A 17,633-nucleotide genomic window follows, 5' to 3' on the forward strand; every position below is an offset into this window, starting at 1 on the left:
GCCTACACAGCCGTCTAACTTAACCTTACAGTACTCTCCTGGCGTCCTACGCCCATGTAATACCTCTAGTCTTACTTATAATTTCAAAAACCTTAGGCGCCCAACGTGAGGCACTTTCCCTTACGTAACGTTACCCTGACGAGTCCATAAACAATCAGCTGCTCCAGGACCCAAGCGGTCCGTAATTAAATTTAGGTTCGTGGAACAGGTATGAGCAGGGAACGGAACAAACGGCAACCGAGCAAGAGAGAGTGGGTTACAATTTGGACTGACCCCCAGGCTAAAAAGGAAAAACAAAAGAAAACCACAGCTCACCTGACCCGGATCAATTGCCAGCTGGTCTCTCACCACTCACTTGCCTGGGACCGCGTCCCGGACTGCACAGACTGATCCCACCGCTGCCACCAGTTGTCGGATTGAGACTTAGAACTTGGGACTCAGAAGACTCAGAGGAAAGGAGCAACGGATATATTTATTAGAACTCGAGTACACAAGCTTGAGGACAGCAAAAGTTGTACTGAAACTCACAAGAAATGACCAACAGTACAACAAGATGCTCTGAAATGAATCAATTAAACCTTGCTTTATATAAGGAATATCAGGGGTGGGGTTAGCTCACAAGATACAGAGACAGAATGGGCTCATTGGTCCCAGAATGGGCTCATTGGTCCTCCCACCATAGTCCCATCCTGTTGTTCAGTTAGTTAGAGGAAGCTCATCAAGGCCACTCATAGGTTAACTCAGATAAGAAGATGGTCAGCCATATGTGGCAACATGTTTACAACTTTCTGTAAAGAAATTTGTTTGAGAAAGAACAAAGGGAGGGGATACTCATAAAACTGTCAACTTACAGGATATTGGCAAAGTCTAGAGGGAGGCAAAGAGATAACAGCTATAGCCAAGGCCAGGAAGGAGAACTGAGAGATTGTGCCCACGCAGGCCAAGAGCACACAGGAAAGAACTCCTTATTAGGATATTACACATCCTCAATGCACAAGAAAGGATTTAAAGTATTATAAAGAGTCCAGCAATAAGGCAAAACAGAACATATAATTGGTTATACTTGGTAATTGGTAAAGCAGCATAATAACAAAGGGGGAGGGGCATAATAGCTCCCTACATATATATATATATATATATACATATACACACACACACACACACACACACACACACACACACGCACACACACATACATACATACAGTCACGTGAAAAAGTAAGTACACCCCATGTAAAGTTTTGACTTTTTCAACATATTTCAACATACAGCTATTTGATCTTCATTTCAACAATATTGATAGATAAAGGTAATATAATAAAACAAATATCATGAAACATTTACATTTTGTAGTCCATTGTATAATTTAAATAAACATAAATGCAAATTTCGCATGTGGAAAAAGTAAGTACACCCTTGGCTCTAACACGTGGTATTGCCCACTTTGGCAGAAACAACCTCAAGTAGGCGTTTCTTATAACTGTCTACCAGTCTCTGACATCAACTGGGAGAAATTTTTGCCCACTCCTCCATGCAGAATTCTTTCAGCTGTGCGATGTTTGAGGGGTTTCTTGCATGCACAGCTCATTTCAAATCCCCCCACAACATCTCAATGGGATTTAGATCCGGGCTTTGACTTGGCCATTCCAGAACCCTCCATTTCTCTCTTTTGAGCCATTCATTGGTGGATTTACTGGTATGTTTAGGGTCATTGTCATGTTGCAAGGTTCACCTTCGGTTGAGCTTCAACTTTCCGACAGATGGCCTCACATTATCCTCAAGCACCCTCTGGTACAATGAAGAATTCATAGTGGATTCTATGATGGTGAGCTGCCCAGGCCCTGATGCAGCAAAGCTGCCCCAAACCATAATATTTCCACCACCATGCTTTACAGTTGGTATCAGGTTCTTGTGGTCAAATGCTGCCTTTGGTTTTCGCCAAACATGTCTTTTGGTACTGTGGCCAAATAGCTCTACCTTTGACTCATCTGTCCAGAGCACATTGTTCCAGAAGTGCTGGTCTTTGCCTTGGTGTTCATTAGCAAACTTTAGTCTTGCCCTGATGTTCTTTCTGGACAGCAAAGGTTTCCTCCTGGCACACCTCCCATGTAGATCAAATTTGTGCAGCCTCTTTCTAATGGTAGACTCGTGCACTTTTACATCAACAGTGGCAAGAGCTACGTGTAGGTCCCGTGATGACATTCTGGGGTTCTTAGAGACTTCTTTCAGCATCTTGTGGTCTGCTCTCGGGCTGAACTTGCTGGGGCGGCCTGGCCTGAACAAGTTGGCAGTTGTTTGGAATCTTCTCCACTTGTAGATGATCTTCCGGACAGTCGAATGATTGATTTCAAATTGTTTGGAGATTTTTTTAAATCCCTTCCCAGACTCGTAGGCATCTATAATCTTCTTTCTGAAGGCCTCAGAGAGCTCTTTTGATCTAGGCATGGTGACGCCGCACACTTCAACAACAAAGAGCAAACCAAACTAAATGTCTGAGGTTTAAATAAGACAGGTTCCTCCAAGATCCTCTCCAACGATGTTTTAATCATTTGCACCTGAGCTGGTGCACCTGATTCTAATTTTAGGTATTTGAAGTAGTGATAAATGTAGGGGTGTACTTACTTTTTCCACATGCGAAATTTGCATTTATGTTTATTTGAATTATACAATGGATGACAAAATGTAAATGTTTCATGATATTTGTTATACTATATCCCCTTTATCTATCAATATTGTTGAAATGAAGATCAAATAGCTGTATGTTGAAATATATTGAAAAAGTCAAAACTTTACATGGGGTGTACTTACTTTTTCACGTGACTGTATAAGTATATGTACATGTATGTGTTTGTGTATGTATGTATATATATTTATTTATATATAAATATATATATATATATATATATATATATATATATATATATATATATATATATACTAGTAGGAGGTGAATGGGGGGGATAGGGGAAAGATATACTACATATGCATCTTTGGGCGGGGGGGAGGGGGTGGCTTTACTAGGCCCCTCCGTTTGTTTTCGGTGAGGGGGGGAAGGGAAGCAGGAAATTTTTTCCCATGTAAAGAGTGCTTTCACCTCAGTGTTGCCCAGGTAAAAAAGGAAATTTACCCTCTGTATGTGAAAATTGTATTGCCCTCTGCCACCATCACCAGGTGGCGCTACACGGTACTCATTTACATAGAGAATTCACCTCCCACCCCAATTTATGCCACGCCCCTCCCCCAGCCCCCCAGATCCCCACATGAGGCTGCATCCACATAGCCTATGTTACCCCCAGACAAAGTTGTATTTGTATTTGTACCCCGAGTAAAGTATATAAGTGTTGATAGCTGGAGTACCCAGTGTTGCTCAAGCGAAAAACAAACATTACCATATTTGAAATGAGGTCAAATATAATGGAAAAGCAATTATGTCCAAATCAGAATCCATCACAAATGTCAAATCATCACTTTACATTTTCGTTGAATATATGCTGGTGAATGTACCAATGATCACGTTTCTGAGTTAAGTTTGATGATGTTTAGGAAGAAGAAGCCGACCGCTTCCGGAATTGTTTGATTTATTTGTGTTCAAATATCTGGTAATTGTTTTGTATTTATTTATTTGTACTTGTATATAACTGTCATTAATCAAAAAGACTTAGGCACTATAGAGCGATTTAAATAAATAAAAATCCCAAAAAACGAACTGAAAAAAAAAACACTCACTTTTTGTCTAAAACACTCTCAGGCACTCACTGATGAACCTCTGAAAGTTTGACGAAAATCCGTTCAGCCATCTCTGAGAAAAATGGCGACACACCCACACACACACACAGACCTTATATACTCTCTTTTATCGTAGATATATGAAGGGAGTGATGTTTTCTAACTTCCAGCCAATAGGAGGACAGACTGAATAGGCAGACAAAGGGGAAGCAAGAAAGGCAGAGCAGGATTTTACAACATGGGCACTGATGCCATCTGGGCTGTGGCCTAACCAGTGGTCAAGGCTCAACAGAACTTTCTCTACCTTCTCAGGTGAGAATGGTACATAGCCTGTCAGTACGAGGGTTAAGATGGGGCCAGAGCAGGATATGTTTTATCCACGAGATTTGGAGGAGATATTTAGATTTAAGATATTTAATCTTATCTCAGCCAGGAACTGCATGGATTACATTTGAGGTGGGGAGGGGGATAGAGGGGTAGTATTCACAAAAGATAACCATGTAAAGGTGCCACCATGAATGGAGGAAGGTTTAAGAGTTTAGCCTTGAGATTTGCAAGATCGTGTTTCTTGGTGTGGCTCAGGAACCTTTGTTTTTGATTCAGAACTTAATATATCCTTTTAAAGCAGAAAAAAAAATGTCATTGACAAAACTATTGGCACCCGAGACTTGATATTTGGTAGCACAGCCGTTGGAGGACAAAATAACTGCAGTTAAGCGCTTCCTATAGCCATGAATGAGCTTCCTACACCTCTCTACTGGCAGTTTGACCCACTCTTCTTGTGCAAACTGATCTAGTTCTCCCAGATTTGAAGGGTGCCTTCCCCCAACTGCTGTTTTCAGATCTCCCCACAGGTGTTCAATGGGATTTAGATCTCGACTCATTGCTGGCCACTTCAGAACAGTCCAGCGTTTTGTCTTGAACCATTCCTGGGTGCTTTTTGAAGTGTGTTTGGGGTCATTGTCCTGCTGCAAGACCCATGATCTTCGTCGGAGACCCAGCTTTCTGACACTGGGTTGAACATTGCGCTCCAAAATGCCTTGGTAATCTCCTGTATGCTTGTGCTTTGCAGCGATGTGTTTCACCTAAAAGCTCTAATTTGATCTCACCTGTCCACAGGACATTCTCCCAGAAAGATTTTGGCTTTTGAGGTGTGTTTTGGTAAACTCCAGTCGGGCTTTCTTATCTCTCTCCAACTCTCTCCATCTCTCTCTTTCTCTCTCTCTTTCTCTCTCTTTTTCTCCCTCTTTCTCCCTCTCTTTCTCCCTCTCTTTCTCCCTCTCTTTCTCCCTCTCTTTCTCCCTCTCTTTCTCCCTCTCTTTCTCCCTCTCTTTCTCCCTCTCTTTCTCCCTCTCTTTCTCCCTCTCTTTCTCCCTCTCTTTCTCTCTCTCTTTCTCTCTCTCTCTCTCTCTCTCTCTCTCTCTCTCTCTCTCTCTCTCTCTCTCTCTCTCTCTCTCTCTCTCTCTCTGCCTCTGTCTCTGTCTCTGTCTCTCTCTCTGTCTGTCCTCCATAGAACCTACAGTGCCATGAGGTTGGCTACAGTGCCATGGGCCTTAAACCTCCTGATAACATTGCGTACAGTGAACACAGGTACTCAGGTTTCAGGAACACAGGTTTCAGATCTCCCCACAGGTGTGCAATGGGATTTGGATCTGGACTCATTGCTGGCCACTTCAGAACAGTCCAGCGTTTTGTCTTGAACCATTACTGGGTGTTTTTTAAAGTGTGTTTGGGGCCATTGTCCTGCTGCAAGACCCATGATCTTCGACGGAGCCACAGCTTTTCTGACACTGCGTTGAACATTGCACTCCAAAATGCCTTGGTAATCTCCTGATTTCATGATGCCATGCACACATTCAAGTACCAGAGGTATCCAGGTACCCAGTGCCAGAGGCAGCACAGCAACCCCAAAACATCACTGAACCTCCTCCATGTTTAAATGTGGGGAAGGTGTTCTTTTCTTTGAAGGCTTCATTTTGTTTTCTGTAAAATAGAGATGATGTGCTTTACCAAAAAGCTCAAATTTGGTCTCATCTGTCCACAGCACATTCTCTCAGAAGGATTTTGGCTTGTTCAGGTGTGTTTTGGCAAACTCCAGTTGGGCTTTGTTATGTCTGTCTATCAACAGTGGGGTCCTCCTGAGTCTCCTACCATAGAACCCGCTTTCATTGAGTTGGCGACAGATAGTGCGAGTTGAAACTGTCGTACCTTGTGTCTGAAGGTCAGCTTGAATCTGTTTGGCAGTTGATTGAGGTGCTTTCTCCACTGAACGTACCTTCGCTGCAATCTTCGATCAAGATCTCTCTTGCGGCCACGTCCAGGGAGGCTGGCTACAGTGCCATGGGCCTTAAACTTCCTGATAACATTGCGTACGGTGGACACTGGTACATCAAAATCTCTGGACATGGACTTGTAGCCTTGAGATGGTCCATGCTTGGCTACAATCTTGTATCTGACCTCCTCAGACAATTCTCTGGTTTTCTTTCTTTTCTCCATGTTCATTGCGGTACACAAAGTGACACAAAACAGCAGAATGACTCCCTCTCTCTATTCAAACTGGTTGAATGAGTGATTCTTATATTGCAGGCACCTGCAACTCACCACAGATGGGTTCAATTCCAAAGTAAAGGAGAGTCACCTGCTTGATGATTGATGTATTTGGTCTCCACAATTGCATTGCAAGTTAATTAACTTCACTTCATTGCATTGCATTGCATTGCAATTGACACTGCATTGCAAGTTAATTATTTCTAACAACTTCTAAAAGGTGCCAATTGTATTGTCCGTGCCATTTTAGGATTTCTGTGTGGAATAAGCTAGGATTTAGTCATTTTTTCACCTTTTTTGTTTTGTTCCACTGCAAACCAAAGAAATGCATATGTGGATACCAAAATATTTTTTAATTTCAAAAATTTTCTGAAATAAATGGTGCATTATTTGAAAAAAGTGCAAAGGTGCCAATATTTTTGGCCATGACTGTATCTGTCATGTGCCCCTCTACTCTAAAACAACCTGACGTATTTCTTCATATTCTGCACATGCATGCAATAATATCTGGCATGAGGCACCTCAAATTATTTTTGGATAGAAGCCAAAAGTTTTGCGGGACACAATTTTATTTCTGAATTTTGGCAATAAAAAAATTACGTGAGAGAATTTTATTTTATTTTTTATTTTTTATTTTTTGTATACAAGATCGAGGCTCGTGAAAGAGCGAACATTAATCACACAGAAAGACAAACCGACACATAAAACATATAACATCGGGAGCGGTAGACAAGATGGGGAGAGAGGGGGAAGGACACAAACACAACATTTGAGAGCAGGGACCGAGAGACATGGAGACATCGAGAGATCTGAGAGAGGGCGAGGGCTTTGGGGGGGGGGGCATGGGAAGGGGGCGGTGGGAGAGGTATAAAACATATGGACACTGCCAGGACTTCCAGGAAAGAAGTTGGAATTTCAAACAAGGTGGATCTGGGGTGAATTAGCGGGGGTAGAAAAGATCAAGGTTTTGGATGGGGGAAGATAAGAGATGGTGGTGAACAGCTGTTTTAAAGACCTGGAGGGATGAGTGGGATTGAAGGGAGTGAGGGAGTTTGTTCCAGTGGCGGGAGAAAAGAGGAATGAAAGAGTGAAGGTGAGCAGAGAGCCGAGATTTCGGCAGTTTAACCATCAGAGGGTTGCTGGCAGATCTTGTGCGACCTGTAGGAATATTTGGGGGACAGAGCACAGAGAGAGCTGGGGGTGCAAGGCCGGAGAGGAGTCGGTAGAAGACAGAAAGACCACCTACCTGCCTGCGGTGAGTGAGTGAAAGGCCCTCAGAGATAGCTTCATCGCGGGAGATTCCAATAATTCTGAAAGCTTTGGTTTCAACAGCGTGAAGCCGAGCTAGGTGTGAGGCAGGAGCACCGGCCCATAGGGGAGAACAGTATTCCATTGAGCTGCGGATGAAAGCCTTGTATGTGGTGAGGAGCTCAGGTGTGCCGAGGAAGGACTTCGCACGACGGAGGATGCCCAGTCGGCGACTGGCTTTGGAGGCCAGCTTGGAAATGTGGTTTTCCCAAGAAAGATCATGGCAGATAGTGAGACCCAAAATCTTGAGCGACAGAACTTCTTGGAGAGGATTGTTGAGAAAGTAGATGGGAGGGTTGTCCAGTCGATCTTTTCGGAGAGACATAGTAAGAGTGTGAGATTTGTCAGGATTGAAAGACATGTTCCACTTGTTTGACCAGTCTGTGATTTTGTCCAGGTCTTCAGAGAGTGAGGAGGCAGCAGACTGCCGATCTGAGGGAAGAGGAATGGAGCGGCAGAGAGTGGAGTCATCAGCAAAGAGATAGAGAGGATTTTCGAGAGAGTCAGAGAGATCATTGATGAAGACCAGAAAAAGCACGGGGCCCAGAACACTGCCTTGGGGAACTCCAGCCTGAACAGGAAGAGGAGATGAGAGAAACCCATTCAGGGCCACACGTTGACGACGACTAGAGAGGAAGTCCGCCAGCCATGCGTGGAGATTTCCATGGATACCAAAGGAGGAGAGTTTGGTGAGCAGAGCGGGGTGCCAGACCGTGTCGAAGGCACGTGATATGTCGAGGGAGACAGCTCTAATTTCCTGTTTGGCATTGAGGACCTCCATCCATTGTTGAGACAGCAGAAGCAGCATGTCCAGAGTAGAGTGACCTGGTCTGAAACCAAATTGATGATCAGAGATCAAGCCATTGGAGAAGAGGAAAGATTTCATATCCGAAGCAATGATGGATTCCATGACTTTGCTGATAATTGGGAGAAGGCTGATTGGTCTGTAGTTGCTAGGATCTGTTTTTGCACCTTTTTTGTGCAAAGCGGTGATGTTGGCTGATTTCCAAGCAGATGGCAGTTGACCTTGAGCAAAAGAGAGGGTGAAGAGAACAGAGAGAGGGTGAGATAGAGCAGCAGAGCAGGATTTTAGGACCCGTGGGCTGATGCCGTCGGGTCCAGTTGCAGAATCAGAGTCGAGGGTTGACAGAAACTTTTCCACCTTGTCAGGAGGAAAGGACACGGAGTCCAGGAGCAGCAGGGTACGACTGGGTATGGTGGGTACAGAGAGGGATGGGTTTGGGACACAAGATTTAGAGGCAAACACAGAGTTGAGGCATTCAGCTTTTTCACGTGCGGAGTCAGCTGTGTAGCCGTTTGAGGTAAGGGAGGGGATGGAGGGGGAACAAACACCAGAAACGGATTTGACCAGACGCCACCAGGATTTGGAAGAGGGAGACAGATAAGAGAGTTCGGTCTTGAGAACGGAGAGATATTGTTTCCTGGCTCTCCTGAGGGTGGACACACACTTGTTTCGGGCTTTGTGAAAGGAAATGAGATTTCCTTCCGTTGGATTTGCTTTCCAGGAGACGAAGGCAAGTTGTTTCTGGGCAACAGCCTCACCACAAGATTCCGTGTACCATGGACGGGAGGAAGGGTATGACAACTGAAGACGAGATGGGATAAATCTGTGCATGAGAGAGAGCAATTTACTTTGGAAGAATTCCCAGGATGAGTTGATGTCAGAGGTGGTAGAGATGGGAGACCAGTCCAGATGATTGATGGCTGCTTGAAGACCGTGCCAGTTGGCCTGAGTGAAATGCCAGACTCGTCGACGCTGAGCAGGCTCCCTGAGGATGGTCAGAGAGATGTCCACTTTAACAAGGACATGATCAGATGATCCGATCGGAGCAGAAGAAGAGCAGCAGACATTTTCAGGGAAGTTAGTCATAACCAAGTCCAGAAGAGAAGATGTTCCGTTGACTGAGATCCGGGTCGGGAAATTGACAGATTGTGTCAGTCCCAGTGAGTCGCAGAAGTCCTTTGCTGAAGAGCCATGGCTGGTGAGAGAGGTACCCACACCCAGCCAACTGGCATGGTGACAATTGAAATCACCACATATGAGGAAGAGAGAGTTGGGATGAGTAGATAGAAGTTGGTCCATATCATCAGACAGCGAGATGTAGATGGAGTCATCACTGTTTGGTGGACGGTACAACACACATATGAACAAGAGGTGGGAGCGAAGGGGAAGCCGTAGCCAGAGGTATTCCTGGGGGTGAGGTGGAGAGAGTGCAGTGCAGGGCGAGTGAGGAAGAGAGTTTTTGATAAAGATAGCAACCCCGCCTCCAGGACGAGGCTCAGGTCTATCATACCGGAGGAGGGAGTATCCCGGGAGAGATACTATGGAATCAGAGACATCATAAAGGAGGAAAGTTTCTGTTAAGCAGATCACGTCTGGTTTGACAGAAGCAACCTGTATGGAGAGATCAGTTAAGTTTGAACGAAGGCCCCGGATGTTTGAGGTCCATACCGTTAATGAAGAGGAAGGGGGAGCATCAGATACAGAACAGGGGGGAGGAGGGGTAGGGTAAGATGTGGAAGAGGTGGAAGAGATAGGGAGAGCTGTTGAAGGTGTGTCAGAGATTTCAGAATAGCTCGGAGAAAGGGAAGGATGGGGCGGACTAAAGGTTTGATGGTGATTGGGTGAGCCACAATGAGGTGTTATTTGAGGAGGGGGAAGAGCGAGGCAGAAGGTTGGGGGAGATGGAGGTGAGAGTTTGAAGGGGGAAGAAGCGGGGAGGACGCTTTGAGGAGGGGGAGTGAGAGGGGGGAAATTGAGAAGCAATGAGGGTGGGGAGATTTGAAGGGGAGGGGTGAGGGGGGAGTTTGGGAGGGAAGGGACAAGGGGAGGGATTTGAAAGGGATGGGATATGGGGGAGATTTGGAGGGGAGGGGTGAGGCAGGAGTCTAGGAGGGGAGGGGCGAGGGGGCGTCTTGGCGGGGAGGGGTGAGGGGGTAGTTTAGGAGGGAGGGGGCAAGGGGGGAGATTTGAAAGGGATGGGTGATGGGGAAGATTTGGAGGGGAGGGGTGATGGGGAAGATTTGGAGGGGAGGGGTTATGGGGAAGATTTGGAGGGGAGGGGTGAGATTGGATTTTTGAAAGTGTACGATTTATGGGAAACGAACATTTATTGCAAAATGAGTTTCTTGTGACCTTCGAGTTAAAAATACGTTTAAGGACGCTGGATGGAGGATGGAGTGCAGGAGAGTTTAGGGAATGTAGAAAAAAGGCACTATAGGAGATGGATATTTTTTTTGGGATGAATTGATTTGGTGAGCAAGTCGAAAGCAGCCTTTTAAAGAAGAAGAAGAAAAAGGTGTTATAAAATATGACGGAATACATAACTTGAGGGGAAAGTGTAAACATTGAAGGTTAATGAGTGAAAACTATCTGGGGAAATGGGGGAGAAACACGTGGTCGAAGAACGAACGAACGAATAAGAATGAATAAACGAATGAGAACAGAGAAGGGAAATTTTATTTTATTTTATTTTATTTTATTTTATTTTTTTTGAGTTGAGATTTACACAAGGAAGTAGGCTATGGGTGAAAAGCCTGGGAATACAGAGAACGAAAGTTATTGGATCACAAACGACGGACCGCTGAGAGAAAAACAAAGCCTCAAGGTTGTACAGTGCACACTGTACAAGGCCTCAAGACACGACACGGCAAACAGACGATCAATTTATGAAAGATAAACACCGAGAAACAACCAAAGTTGCACACAATAACTTCACACACCGAAAGATAAATACAGTTTCGACAAAATACAATTGTGAACAAACTTAACTTCGAAAAACGTGGAGACCGTGTGGAGCTTCGAAAATCCCTCCCACCGTCTCCGAGATCTCGCGAGATCTCGCGAATAAGTACAGGATTGTAACTCTGTCTTTGTTTTCTCATCGCAGGCCTTTGATCTCCAGCAGAAGTTAGACTCGAGCCTCACTGGTTTGCAGCAGGAGAATGCCATCCTTCGAGAAGCTCTCGCGAACTCGGCCGCACAGAGGGACAGCAAGTAAGGGTCAGCCTTGTCTTTTCGTCTAGCTGGACTATGGACATTGCAAGCATATTTGGTTTGGCAAAGAATCGTCATTTCCATCACTATTGCTGTCTTTTTCTGTGATCATTTTATCCCTGCACAATTGCAGAATGATGATCAGAATTGTCTCTTGGGTTATACACTACATGGCCAAAGGTATGTGGACACCCGAACATCACACCCGTATGTGCTCGTCGAACATTTCATTCCAAAATCATGGGCATTAATATGGAGTTGGTCTCCCCTTTGCTGCTATAACAGCCTCCACTCTTCTGGGAAGCTTTTCCACTAGATGTTGGAACATTGCTGCAGGGATTTGCTTCAATGCAGCCACAAGAGCATTAGTGAGGTTGGGCACTGATGTTGGGCTATTAGGCCTGGCTCGCAGTTGGCGTTCCAATTCATCCCAAAGGTGTTCGATGGGGTTGAGGTTGAGGTCAGGTTGATGGTCAGGTTTGTGCAGGCCAGTCAAGTTCTTCCACACCGATCTCGACAAACCATTTCTGTATGGACTTCGCTTTGTATACGGTGGCATTGTCATGCTGAAACAGGAAAGGGCCTTCCCCAAATTGTTGCCTCAAAGTTAGAAGCACACAATAGTCTAGAATGTCATTGTATGCTGTAGCGTTGATTTCCCTTCACTGGAACTAAGGGCCTAGCCCGAACGATGAAAAACAGCCGCAGACCATTATTCCTCCACCAAGCATTCCGGTTGGCACTATACATTCAGGCAGGTAGCGTTCTCCTGGCATCCGCCAAACCCAGATTCATCCACCAGACTGCCAGATGGTGAAGTTCCATCACTCCAGAGAACGCATTTCCATTGCTCCAGAGTCCAATGGTGGTGAGCTTTACACCACTCCAGCTGACGCTTGGCATTGTACATGGTGATCTTAGGCTTGTGTGCAGCTGCTCGGCCATGGAAACCCATTTCATGAAGCTGCCGACGAAAAGTTGTTGTGCTGACGTTGCTTTCAGAGGCAGTTTGGAACTCGGTAGTGAGTGTTGCAACTGAGGACAGACGATGTTTACACGCTACGTGCTCCAGCACTTGGCGGTCCTGTTCTGTGAGCTTGTGTGGCCTACCTCTTTGCGGCTGAGCTGTTGTCGCTCCTAGACATTTCCACTTCGCAATAACAGCACTTACAGTTGACCGGGACAGCTCTAGCAGAGCAGAAATTTGATGAACTGACTTGTTGGAAAGGTGGCATCTTATGACGGTGCAAAGTTGAAAGTCACTGAGCTCTTCAGTACGGCCCATTCTACTGCCCATATTTTTCTATCTAGATTGCATGGCTATGTGTTGAGGAAGGATGAAAGTGACTGGTTGAGAAGAGTGATGGAAATGAATGTAGAAGGAAGTAGAGGATGGGGAAGACCGAGAAAGACTTGGCTAAAGATGGTGGAAGAAGAAATGCGGGCAAGGGGGTTAACAAGGAGAGATGCAGAAAATAGGGCAAAATGGAGAAGATTGTGATGGGGACCGCAAGGCTAACCCCCGCTCTAGCAGGGAAAATGGCCTTGAAATGCATGTTGTTGTTTGTTGTATTTCATGGCTATGTGCTTCATTATATACACCTGTCAGCAACGGGTGTGGCTGAAACAGCCGAATCCACTCATAAGAAGGGGTGTCCTCATACTTTTGGCCATGTAGTGTATGTTCAGTTAGTCGTGATCTATTTGGTTATGATACATTTTTTGAGTTGCAATAAGATTGATCTTATTTGATGCCACAATTCCCTGCGATAATGTATTGCTCTCAAAGATATAACACAGGTTGTGTTTTGCAGGTTGAACGCAGAGCTGACGAAACTGCGACAAGAGCATGCACGCATTTGCAAGGAGTTTCATGACCATAAGCTTCAACAGCAAAAGGAAGAAAAGCAGCAGATTGACCATGCCGCCTCTGTGGCAAGTTACGAGCAGCAGTTGAAGCAGCTCAAGGTTTGTGCAGCATCTACATTTTTTTTTTAATGGTGGCCCCAGTGGCCCAGTATGTGCCTTGTGGCATACAAACAAGTGTTGCTATTTGGGAAGGAAAATGTTACATCTGGAAATTATTTAAGCTCGAGGTGAAAGGCAAATGCACACTTGAAATGGGTACAGTGTTTCCCATTACCTTTGGTGCAAAAAGGATCGTCCACCCCTGATTGTGGCCACTTGACATACTCTGCACTCGAGCATATTCACCACATCATGTAGGTGCTCCTGTGGAATAAGAGGATATCATCTTTGATTCCCTGAATTATTATTTTTATCCCGAGGCATATTGGGTGAGGAATTACCCATTATTATTTTCACAGTTTTTAACAATTGCTTCCAAATATACCAGGAAATTATGCAAGGTGAATCAAACCCTTATTTGCTGAACCCTCTCCGACATATACCCCTCTACTTCCACAGAAAGAAAAGAAGGACACAGAGAATGCGGCAAAGAAGGCGCAGACGCATAGAGAGGAAGTCGATGCTGAGCTGAAGCGATTAAAGGATGTGACAGCTGACCAAAAAGCCACGTGCGAGCAGGCCCAGGGCCAACTGGAGTCTGCGCAGCAGGAGAATCGCGGTGAGTACGCAAAGCCAAGGATCGCTTCCTCTGCTGCATGTAAAATGCTTGAGCGAGTGTTAAATTATTGAAGGTTTAGGAAAAAGCTTTTAAAACGACACAAACAAATCAATCGCAGCTTGTTCTTGTCTTTTACTCTTTGACTACCACATGCAATATAATATTACCTTTACTGACCCAAATTGCATATTTTCATGTTTTTCGTCCCAGCAGTCACATTGAACCCAAATTTTGCTGCTTCAATCGTTTCTGCCAATGTCCGTGCTCATACGTTTGTGCTCAGTTGATGTAATTAAATGAATCAACTAAAATTGAAATGAATCCTGGTTGGTTGTCCAGTTGGCTTCAGAATGTGTTTACATGAAGAATTGCTTGTCATGGAGTAAAGTAATAAAGGATAATTTTTCCTTAAAATGAGGAAAGTCTCTGTGTAAGCCATAATATTGGTCCACAGAAAGTCATTGCTTTGCCTATTTCTCCACGAACAAGTAAGTTGCTTTGAGTAGATAAATCTGATGCCGATTCTGATGCCAACCATGATGGCAAATGTAGCCCCTTACTTTTACTTATTTACCAAGGCTTTTTGCACCTCTGGATACAAATAATAAACAAAGCTTTTGAAAATTTTGAAAAAAAGCTAAAAGCTTCCCAACAGGGTGGTTATTGTCCTCCGTCGCACCGCGGAGCGAAAGGGGGACTATGGTTTTCCCCTCCGTCCGTGTGTGCGTCCGTGCGTGCATGTGAGCGGAATATCTTGAAAAATAAATGAACTACTAACTTCTAATCCGGTGTGTGGGTGTATCTAGGCATAAGGAAGAACGCTATTGAAAATTGGGTCGCCACATCAAAATCCAAGATGGCCGCCACCATATATGTCTGAACCTTGTGAGCGGAATATCTTGAAAAATAAACCAACTACTCACTTCTAATCTGGTGTGTGGATGTGTCTCCAACCCACTCGCAAATATTATCGACCCTTCCATGTTTCCTGCGTCTTCCACTTTGTCAACTCACATCACTTCACCGACGGGGGACAGAGGCGTAACGCTTGTTTAATTTGTTTTGGCAGCAATAAATAATTGAACAAAAATATTTTAAAATTGTATCTCTTGAACCGCTTCATTGATCGATGTGGAACTTTATAATATAGTACAAATCCTGAAGGGGACCATGTGTATAAATTTTCAACATGATTGCTTGTACAGTCTGGAAGCTAGAAGTTGTTATTGTGTGAAGAAGAAGAAACTCTACATTTCATCTTCTCCTGCCATTTGACTTTTCAGTGCATCTTTAATTATGATGAAAGTGGGGTTGTATGAAAGTGGGGTTGTATGAAAGTGGGGTTGTATGAAAGTGGGGTTGTATGAAAGTGGGGTTGTATGAAATCGGGGTTGTATCAAAGTTGGGTTGTATGAAAGCGGGGTTGTATGAAAGCGGGGTTGTATGAAAGCGGGGTTGTATGAAAGCGGGGTTGTATGAAAGCGGGGTTGTATGAAAGCGGGGTTGTATGAAAGCGGGGTTGTATGAAAGCGGGGTTGTATGAAAGCGGGGTTGTATGAAAGCGGGGTTGTATGAAAGCGGGGTTGTATGAAAGCGGGGTTGTATGAAAGCGGGGTTGTATGAAAGCGGGGTTGTATGAAAGCGGGGTTGTATGAAAGCGGGGTTGTATGAAAGCGGGGTTGTATGAAAGCGGGGTTGTATGAAAGCCGGGTTGTATGAAAGCCGGGTTGTATGAAAGCCGGGTTGTATGAAAGCGGGGTTGTATGAAAGCGGGGTTGTATGAAAGCGGGGTTGTATGAAAGCGGGGTTGTATGAAAGCGGGGTTGTATCAAAGCGGGGTTGTATCAAAGCGGGGTTGTATCAAAGCGGGGTTGTATCAAAGCGGGGTTGTATCAAAGCGGGGTTGTATCAAAGCGGGGTTGTATCAAAGCGGGGTTGTATCAAAGCGGGGTGGAAACCGGTCATCACTGCCAGCAGTTATAAAGTGGCAGTTCTAATTTCATTAGTTTTTGAGAATGTATTTTGTAAACATTCTGGGAATGTTGTAAAATCAAAGTATTTTAAAATAGTCATCCGAGATGTGGAGGATAGCGGTCGCCGATTAAAAAAAAACCAAAAAAAAACCACCTTTAGATGCCATTTTTCCCCACAAGCGGGGGTTGGCCTTTTTTGGGGACCGTGGTTGTTGTTGTTTTTTTGGTCCCCTTTTTGAAGCAATGTTTTACGGCCGGATGCCCTTCCTGCTGCCAGCCCTTTTTGTCGCCTTTTTATGACGAGCAGGGAATTACCAGTGAACTGGTACTCAATTAGCCGACCTCGGAAGGATGACAGGCTGAGTCAACCCCCCTGGCGTTAATTCAGCGATCGACCGGGATTCAAACCCAGGATCCTTGGATCCTAAGCTGGCACCCTAGCCGCTAGCCCAACACCACCGGTGTCGCCGATATACAATGTTAATCCACAGTTTCCAACTCGGGTGTCTATGATGTCGTGCTTTGCAGAGCTCACCAACCAGGCACGACATGAGGTCGAAGATCTGCAGGGAAAGCTGGCAGAGGCACATACCAACGAGAGAGAGCTGAAGGAACAGCTACGTACAGCCCAGGAAGTTGTAGACACTAAACTGGCTGGGGATTTATGCGACGGCATCATGGTGGGTTCTAAAATGTGGTCATTACATCATTTTAGGCCATAGTGCCACATTTGGGTAAATAAATAAAGTGATCTTTTCTGAACATTGCTTTTAATTCCAGGTCGAGCAGGCTGAGTTTGACAAGATTGCAGCAGAGTGAGTGGGAGTTTTAATTATTTGGGGTCTCAGTATTTGATTTGTGAATTCCCTTTCTTTTAAACTTGATACCTGACATTGTTTAACCAATGAAGAGCTGGCCTTTTTGATGGGACTCAGAAATCGATTTAGTTGTATTTTATTGGTACCGCACAGATATCAATGGATCTATTGAATAATATTCACCATGAACTATATTTTGGGTGAAACTAAATTCAAGAGGATGTTTTTCCTGTGCAGGGAAATTAACCCCTAACATCCATCCTTCGAAACATGTGTCGACATTGGCGTTGCCGATGGACATAGCTTTCTCGATTGTTAGGGCTTGTTGCAAAGAGCAGAACTGGAGTTGTTTGGGGCACACATGGGTTTTTATCTTACCTTGGCTTCAGTCCGATGAGCTTATGCGATTGGGCAGTGTCCGTAGGTGAGTCAGTGAGTGAGTCCGTAAACATTTCAGTCATTATCGCTTGAACCAAACACATGATTTTGATGAAACTCGGCCACAAGCTTTATATCTGATGCCTAACGAAGGTTTATTGACTGCATCAACATCTGTGCTTATTGTGGGGTCTATGGGGGAGGGTGAAGGTTTTGACCCCTTTCCCCACCCACTCTCTCCCACCCCTCACCCCCCCCCCCCTCCTCCCCCCCCCCCC

General features: G+C 44.8%; 1 protein-coding gene across 4 annotated transcripts in view; it reads left to right on the forward strand.

Annotated features, from left to right (window-relative positions):
• The window catches only part of RRBP1 (ribosome binding protein 1), a 128,851-nt gene that overhangs the window by 61,877 nt on the left and 49,341 nt on the right, over positions 1-17,633 (forward strand). For all 4 annotated transcript variants that reach the window (XM_068128833.2, XM_068128835.2, XM_068128834.2 and 1 more), the window contains exons 7-11: positions 11,493-11,599; positions 13,414-13,567; positions 14,027-14,186; positions 16,688-16,839; positions 16,940-16,974. In XM_068128833.2, the coding sequence (XP_067984934.2) occupies positions 11,493-11,599; positions 13,414-13,567; positions 14,027-14,186; positions 16,688-16,839; positions 16,940-16,974 (608 nt within the window). The remainder of the gene's footprint in view (positions 1-11,492; positions 11,600-13,413; positions 13,568-14,026; positions 14,187-16,687; positions 16,840-16,939; positions 16,975-17,633) is intronic.

This window comes from Myxine glutinosa, chromosome 9 (genome assembly GCF_964187855.1).
Source record: "Myxine glutinosa chromosome 9, kmMyxGlut1.1, whole genome shotgun sequence".
In the NCBI taxonomy this organism is placed as follows: domain Eukaryota; kingdom Metazoa; phylum Chordata; class Myxini; order Myxiniformes; family Myxinidae; genus Myxine; species Myxine glutinosa.